Here is a 7,873-nt window from a genome sequence, read left to right as displayed (position 1 = left end):
CAAATCGCCAGGACGTCTGGCTCGACCCGTCTTCGTGAGTCGGTCCAGGTCTGGGAATTCAGGGCTGACCCAGACCTGATTCCAGCCCAGCCAGGTCCAGCCAGTCACGGCCAGGTGTATTCCCAGTCCAGGGTTGGGCCGTACGTGCCAGGGCTGGCCAAAAGGTAGGAGTCCCTTCATCAGCATCAGGCCAGTCAGAGTATTTCATGGTGCGCCAGATCATATTTCTGACACCAGTACTCTGACCGGGGGACTGGAGGGGGTCCACCAAAGTGCAATGGTGGTCATCTCCAGAGGAACAACCCATAACATGAATCGTTCCAGATGAGCAGAATACCCGAGACCTGTACTTGAGAGAAACAAACAATGGTGTGGTGCCGAAAATTAACCTAAGGCAATCTGCCTGCATCTTAAACAAGTAGGTTATACAAAATAGGACGTTTTTTTCTTTTCTTGACTTGCTGTACGGCATGTATATGTAATTCTTATACAAAAAAACTGGTCAATTCCCAGTGCATTTATTTTAAAAAGACGATCTTGCAAATGCAGGTCAAGATGCCAAGCCAGGTCTGGGCCAGACCTGGAAAGCCAGGGTAAAGCCGGGGTCTTTTGTTTGCTGAAACGACTGGGGGCGAAAGGTCAGGGAGCGAATTCGTAATTAGTCCAAGAGATGGCGACGCTGTCTCAAGAAAAACCAACTGGAGCTTTGGAGTTGAGACTAATCTATATTAACGATTATGACCCTTTTAAAAAATTTTCGTCCGTGAAAATGCAAATTATCTCGAATAAATATAAAATAGTTGCTTTTGATAGATCACTATGATCAGAAATTTCGAAGAAATTTATCATTTTTTCCTGATATCGAATGTCATATCCCAACTTCCAATAGAGCCGCAATATTTACACTACCGACGAAACATGTGTGTTTGTGTGTGGAGGTATTGTTGACAGAAGTAAACAAATAATCCGTAAGAACTCCATCTGAAGGGCTCTGATCGCGATCAAAGGTTGTTGACAACCTGTGTATACGACTTAAGATAAATATATTCTATTTACAAAGCGTTTAAGGTTAAAACTGCTGAGAATCTCAATTCTGCATCGACTGTCACACTCGTAATGAACGAGGAAAACCATCAAAGCTGAACTGGCGCATTAAAACTAGCAGAATGTCAATCTGAACTGGGCAATTTGAATATAATATTTGAAGATTTGTATTTAGTTTCCCATTGCCTTGCTGCGCTAACTGTGACTGAGGTACAACATGTGCGTGTAGAGTGATCTTTCAATAGACGAATTTGAAGAACGCCAAAACAAATCAAATGCGCTCACACTGAACATGTCAGAAGGCCTTAGCCGACTTCAGACAATGCCTAGAGACACAGCGATCCTTTGTTCAAGGTGACATGTATGACTGGTCAGTGCCAAAACAAGCTTCTTCCAATTCGTCTATTCTAGCGAAGGCCTACTTCGTCTCAAAGACTGTTTTTAAAAATTTCAGATTAACAGAAATGTCGAGCTTCTGTCTGTAAATCTTGATCAATCCATGGAAAACCTGGTCAGCGCCATAATACATGAGGCAGAGTACGCGTCCAGTGATCGTGAGAGTTCGAGTGGCATTCCTGGTAGCCCAACATCTCTGGAGACCAGTCACACCAAGTTTTGAACCAGGACACCTACACTTCTGCTCATCCTAAAGGAGAGGGCACTGCTCCAGATAATGAGTAGGCCCCTACCCTTGGGCACATTTTAGACCATGTCACAGTCTTTGTCTGCACCAGGGCTTGTCTGGGAGATTGATGTTGGAGGTTGGCAGGGTACTGGTCCTACTCCACCCAACATTCCTAAAAAAGGTATAAGACAACGCTCCCTTGCATTCTCCCTTACATAAAAGCTTGGAAACTTTTCATGGACAATATTCTGCATTTCATTTTCTTGTGGTGCTAGTGGTAGTGAAGAGAATGTTGAATTCGATGAATGAGTATAAAAGTCCAATTGGAGTTCAAGTCATAATTCAGTTTATTGGCAAAAACATGACATGGTCCTCTATATTAGTGTGTATAGTCATAACCAGTGGGGCACTTGGGTCAGAAAAGAACATTATTTGGAAAGTCCATGATCATTCTCCCCTGCTAGTGCTAGCTCTGAGCAGGCAAGCTTATGGTTGAATGGTAATTTTTGCAGGTGTATTGAGAGGGAAAAAGAAGAAGGCTCCAAAAACAGGGAAGTGTGCTACTGGCCAGAGCAATGGAGATCGAGTGGGAAGTGGGAAGTCTCTGTCAGGGAGTGGTAAGTAACATAGTTTGAAATCACCGCCTGTTTACTTGCGAATCTGACAGCTATGATCATCATTTGTTCATTATTTCTAATTAACTCGATTTCTCTGCATGGTTTTTGAAAAGTCTCGAGTCAATGCGAGCTCAATTGTATGTCCATTTTGTTGCTCAAGCGAATATCTTGTTCTTCAGCTCTGCCAGACATCTCAACAGACGACATGCCTTCAGGTGATCTGAGGGAACACGACGAGGATGAGTCTGTCTTCGGAGATGACATGGCCATTGATTATGTCCCACCCAAGAATCATGCTACAGTTGATCTCATTTCACAACGGAAGTTCATCGATCTCAAGAAATGGTCAGTCTTCCCATCATCTCCTCTGCCAATTTCTGATACAGTCATTAAATGATTTTTGGTTCCCTAATTTCGATGTTGACTACTTGATACACACATTCACTTCTTTGCCACGTCTTATTTCTAGGTACTGTATCAGCCGGCCGCAATATTCCAAATCCTGTGGCATCTCGTCACTGGTGTCTTGTTGGAATTACCTCTTCAGTAAACTTGGTGCTGGAAGGTAAGTCTATAATCGCAGACTTCTCACCTTTGAACTGGTGGGTCTCTTTTGAGGAAACACACAATATACCCATTAAGCAAAATTCAAGTAGACAAGTTCAGACAGGATCTGCAGTCATATGGGCGTTCCAAACCTCTTGCTTTAAAATCCATTGCCAACCTATTTATGAAAACTTACATCAGGTTTTGGCATCCTTCTATAGTCATTTCTTCTACACCTGGCTACAGATTGTCGTACAAATAACAACTAAGAGTTCCTTCCTTGTTTTCCAGTCTTAAGCCCATCACTCAAGAAGAGGCTTTGACCGTCTTAGACTTCAAACCACCGTTTGGGCAAATTAAGTTTGGTCCCTTCACTGGTAATCAGACCCTGATGAGGTAAGCTGTCAAATGACTTGTCTCATAATCGTGATGAGGAGACAGTTACACAAACATGATAAGAACCTGAGTCAGTTCTTTCTCAGTGGAGTTCAACCCTTTCTTCTGGAGACATACATGTATGCATGAACTTTTCACAGATGAATAAATGATACATGATTGACGCTCTGTTTCTCTAGGTGGTTCAAGCAGCTGAATGATCACTATGGTGTTCGGGGTCGTGGCTACTTCCTCTACAAGCCCATTGGGAAGAACAGAACATCAGGTCTGAGAGGCGTGCAGGCTGTGACAAAACTGAAAGAGTGTTTGAGGAAGGATGATACGGCCATCATCTATCACTGCCTGAATCACTACTTCTGCCCGATCGGGTATGAGGAAGTCCCCCGCAAGGCTTGGGATGCTTACAGGTACATTTCTTCATGTGACCAGGGTGTTGGAGAATCAGTCACTGCTATCATTTCTTGAACAGATTGAAATGAAAGACCAAGCCAACACCTTTAAATGTTAATGTTATGTGTACTAGTGTATGTTTGTCTATCTTCAGCTGTGAGACGGTTCCCGAGAAAGACCTGACGACCTGGATCCTGGTTGGTGACCCCAGCAAGAAACATCCTGGCATGCACTGCATCAAGTGAGTAAGAGCTGCAGAATTTCAATCGTCATAGGTTACAATTGAAAGATGCCGAGTTTTAGGTAGAGGCTTTTCAAAGCATAAATCACTCTTTAATTTATTTAGTATACGAGTCTTTTAAAGGCAAATTTAACCGCTCAGTTATCCAACTTTTTACCGGCTTGTATGTACATATCCTCCTTGTCAACTTTTTAGATGGGACGACATCGAACAAGATCTGAACCTCGAGATGCCTGAGTTCCTGAATGTCCGTCAGCTGCACAAGGGAATTCAGAAACGTAACACGGCTAAGAAGTCTGGTAATATGCACTGTCTGATGGCCTTCCAGAGAAGTATGTGGCAGGGCAGGAAGAACAGTCTACAGAAGGGCATCAAGAAAACAAAGTGTACACAAAGAGATAAAATCGCAAAGACCGTGTTCAAGTCTAAGTCAGCTGGGAGACGACAAGACTTGTTGAAATCTGATACCGATTCTGATCTACATTTGCCACCAATAGGTGGTGCTAATAGCATGCTGAGCGACGAGATGGATGAGCTGATGCATTGGGTAGAGACTGGTGCTCTCACTGACTACAGACCAACTCATGAACTTGTGGATGAGGGGAATGCTTCTCAATCCGGCACATCATCTTGCGGACAAGATGAACAAGACGACTTTCCAAAAGTTGAAGGTCACAAAGTTCCTGAAAGATTAGAATTTGACGATGTTCCAAATGGACAGGAATGTGTTAAGTCTGTGATGAATCTCTCAATAGGTGGTGCTAATGTTTGCCATCATGAGGAAGATAGCACTACTGGACATGGAGCCGAGAATGATATGGAGACAGAGTCAGACTGTATGTCAGGGGAGGACCTGTAAGAGATGCAAATGACAGGTGAAAACCATGACAGCTGTCTGGTCCACCAGTGAGTGGAGGATAATTGTAATCATATCCTCAGGCTATACCTTGTGTGATAGGAGTGACCTTATCCTTATTCTGTACATTATGAGTGTCCATACATGTAACCCAGTGATGCAGAGAGGTGCTAAAATGAAGAGACATTTTTCCGTCCATGTTCAGTCCTACTTGTTGTACTGAACATACTTGTTGATATATATTGTTAGAATAGTAGCAGACACTGCAATCAGAATTGTTCAGTTGAGGTTAGAAAGTGTAACTACATTTGTGTGTGACCTTAGGTGTGACAAACATGAATAAACAAATAGTTTTATAGAAGACATCGCTACTCTTCATTCATGCTTTCATTTCAATGGATCATCTTCAAAACCACTCCACTCTGGTAGCAGAATGTGACTGCTGAGGACCAAACCATATGTCGTGGCTGGTCCCATACAACCAACAAGGTGCCATGTCGATCACATCCAGGTTTGTCCTGGACAGACGTAACAGGACAATGTCACAACCTGGTTATTAGTTTACGACTCTGCTGATAGAGGCGCTGCTAACCCGGAAGTTCCAGATGTAAACATTGAAATTGATCGAATTTGGCCTGAACAAAGTCACTGCAAACACGTCATCATGTGAAGAAAAGTGTGTCACTTTTGTTAAGAAAGTAGAGTGCTCATGAGAGAAGAAGATGGGACAAAGTTTCACCAAAAGTGTTGTCCGATTATTCAAACCAAGAGAGGTCCGTGTACTGGTTTCTGGTAGGTTTTCTGACGGATCACCGTCTCGGAGTCTGTTGTCAAGGCGAGTGTTTGGCCTTGCCTGGCACCCTTTGACTTGCTGTTGTAATTTTAATGTTTCAAGGCTGCTCGGCTGGATTTTTTTTAGTAAAGGTTGGCCAAATCATTAGTCTGTGATGCCACTGAGATCGTCTGCCTCAATCTTGATCTGGTGTAACAGGACAAAAGGTACAAGGGAATGTCATTCGGTCACCAAACATGGGTTCTGGGTCAGAGACAGAGTTAAGTCATCTCTTTGATACACAGACACGGCAATTATTGTGATCACACAAGTTAGACTCTTTCTCCAGTCTCGATCTCTTTCATTCAATCATTGCAGCAGAGTGGAGGGTCGAGACTTTCAAGGGAGCAACTAAAATTTTACCTACCTTGCTAACTAAAATTTGACCTACCTGGCTCCTGCCTATATTCTCCCTTTAATTCGATGACTATGCTCTATTCTTCATCTGTTCTTCTTTCTGATTCCACAGGTTTAGATGCTGCAGGAAAGACGCAGATGCTCTACAAGTTAAAGCTTGGTGAATGTATCACAACCATTCCTACTATTGGTTTTAATGTTGAGACGATACCCTACAAGAATTTGGCTTTTACTGTTTGGGATGTTAGTGGAAGAGATAAATTGGTAAGAACAGAAGAGTATGGATGCCGGTCTTGGATGATCCAAATAAAGTTGAAATAGAATAGCTATGTTGTGACTCTTCGTCTTTCTGGTTGTGACAGAAGTTGTGGGAGCATCCCAGGGCCATCCTTGGGGATCTTTGGGACGACTCGGGATCAGCTGGTTTTGGGTATGGTGACACAACCCTGGTGGAGACGCCATAAACCACGCCCGAAGTGATGACCACAAGCAATGAGATCATCAGTCCTCACCAAATGATCCTCTTTTCAGCGGCCTTTGTTGCGACACTATTACCAAGGAACCGACATCTGTATCTTGGTCGTTGATAGCAATAACCGGGAACGTCTACATGAGAGCCATGAAATACTCGGAGACTGGATGAATGGTGATGAACTTCAGGAGGCCGTCTTTGTCGGGATGGCAAATAAGCAAGATTTAAAAAATGCCATGTTTGCATCAGAAATGGAGACAATGATGAACAAAGGCTTACCTAGGCATGTCAGTAAGTAGGATGTCATTACTGGTCTGACTAGGCCTTCTTTTGGGATAAGCATCAAAGTTATCCAATTGTCGATTGTTCCAGTGTTGCTCGAAAGAGGTGAAAGATGTGCCTTGTACTGGGGAAGATCACTATGTTGTGCAAAGTAGACGACAGTTGTGGTTTTGATCGATTTATCTGTCAGATATAAGTGCGGTGATCGTTTTTTCCCCATCAATTAGGAAAGAGACCAGTGGTTGTGACTAAAGGTGTGACAACGCCGACTGCTCTAATGAATGCACTGTTTGCTCTGCCAACCATACTGCTGGTTGTGACGAAGACGACATTTGTGGTTCTGACCAGAGGTGCCAGTGGTTGTGAACATGACTGCTCTACTAAATCAATCAATCAATCAATCAACAATGTCTTATAGAGCGCCAAACTCCAGGTAAACCTGCTCAAGGCGCTACCTCCCCACCAAGAAATGCTTCCTCGAACAGCCAGGATTTTAGGAGAAATACAATTTGCTCTGTCAGCCATTCTGCTGGTTGTGACGAAGACATGGACACTATCTTGTGGTTGTGACACAAACCACTATGAAAATATTACCATTCAGATATTTAAACAATACCAGCATCTATCGAAGGCACATGCATTGCGCCTAATTACATCTTGCTCATTTCAGAATTCTTTCCAACTACAGCCACAACGGGTGAAGGACTCTACGAGTGTCTCGATTGGCTGGTTGATGAGATGAATGGCAAACACACGCTTGACATCGTATCAGAACCCTGGAAAGAAGTCGCCAAGGACATGAAAGAAGATGGAAAAGCTGGCTACAAAATCGTCTCAAGTACTCTGAAAACACTGCTGTATACGTTTGATTTGAACTCAAAAGTGTGACATGTGATTGTGACAAAAACATTTTACTGTAATTAAACATTTTATTAAGTACTGATATGGGAGTACAGTAAGCTTCGATCTTCTTGCAGCAGTATGGTATTATCAGTTCTGCGGTGCCTTACTTAATGTGGACAATCTGTCCTTCTTTTCATCACTGTTTTATTGCTGACCATGTCCTTCTGTCTATATGAACATGTAACTGATTACTGCCAGAAGAATGTATGTTGTATTTGTGTCAAATTATTGTTTTATTGCATTTGAATTTTTGTATCGAATTGATAATAAACCTTTATTGATAACAATCGATTCGTTTTTGGCTTGGACATG

The 7,873-nt window shown here is 42.8% G+C and overlaps 2 protein-coding genes across 7 annotated transcripts; both read left to right on the top strand.

The window, feature by feature from the left end:
- The first annotated feature begins 36 nt into the window (after positions 1–36).
- LOC135494649 (uncharacterized) lies at positions 37–5,050 on the top strand. Of its 6 annotated transcripts, none has more exons than XM_064782812.1 (9): positions 37–164; positions 1,499–1,850; positions 2,182–2,286; positions 2,466–2,631; positions 2,756–2,851; positions 3,124–3,228; positions 3,408–3,635; positions 3,773–3,859; positions 4,055–5,050. In XM_064782812.1, exons 2-9 carry the CDS (start codon positions 1,754–1,756, stop codon positions 4,716–4,718), a joined length of 1,548 nt encoding a protein of 515 aa, XP_064638882.1. In that variant the 5' UTR covers positions 37–164; positions 1,499–1,753; the 3' UTR covers positions 4,719–5,050. The 6 variants fall into 6 exon arrangements, with proteins under 6 accessions (XP_064638882.1, XP_064638883.1, XP_064638878.1 ...); XM_064782813.1 differs by lacking the exon at positions 37–164 and adding an exon at positions 911–938; XM_064782808.1 differs by lacking the exon at positions 37–164 and adding an exon at positions 914–968.
- Positions 5,051–5,313: 263 nt separating this feature from the next.
- LOC135495152 (uncharacterized) lies at positions 5,314–7,850 on the top strand. Its single transcript, XM_064783594.1, has 4 exons — positions 5,314–5,507; positions 6,017–6,168; positions 6,436–6,667; positions 7,329–7,850. Exons 1-4 carry the CDS (start codon positions 5,438–5,440, stop codon positions 7,544–7,546), a joined length of 672 nt encoding a protein of 223 aa, XP_064639664.1. The 5' UTR covers positions 5,314–5,437; the 3' UTR covers positions 7,547–7,850.
- The last annotated feature ends 23 nt before the right edge of the window (positions 7,851–7,873 follow it).

This window comes from Lineus longissimus, chromosome 10 (assembly GCF_910592395.1).
Source record: "Lineus longissimus chromosome 10, tnLinLong1.2, whole genome shotgun sequence".
NCBI classification, from domain to species: Eukaryota; Metazoa; Nemertea; class Pilidiophora; order Heteronemertea; family Lineidae; genus Lineus; species Lineus longissimus.
The sequence above is the reverse complement of the archived record's forward strand: the minus strand, read 5'-3'. Positions and strand labels throughout refer to the sequence as shown.

Coding starts and splice junctions, on each gene's coding strand:
- LOC135494649 (XM_064782812.1), top strand. CDS start 1,754: ATGTCACAGTCTTTGTCTGCACCAGGGCTTGTCTGGGAGATTGATGTT. Junction 2,632..2,755: donor TTCATCGATCTCAAGAAATG/GTCAGTCTTCCC, acceptor TCTTATTTCTAG/GTACTGTATCAGCCGGCCGC. Junction 3,860..4,054: donor CCTGGCATGCACTGCATCAA/GTGAGTAAGAGC, acceptor TCAACTTTTTAG/ATGGGACGACATCGAACAAG.
- LOC135495152 (XM_064783594.1), top strand. CDS start 5,438: ATGGGACAAAGTTTCACCAAAAGTGTTGTCCGATTATTCAAACCAAGA. Junction 5,508..6,016: donor GGTCCGTGTACTGGTTTCTG/GTAGGTTTTCTG, acceptor CTGATTCCACAG/GTTTAGATGCTGCAGGAAAG. Junction 6,169..6,435: donor TTAGTGGAAGAGATAAATTG/GTAAGAACAGAA, acceptor TCCTCTTTTCAG/CGGCCTTTGTTGCGACACTA.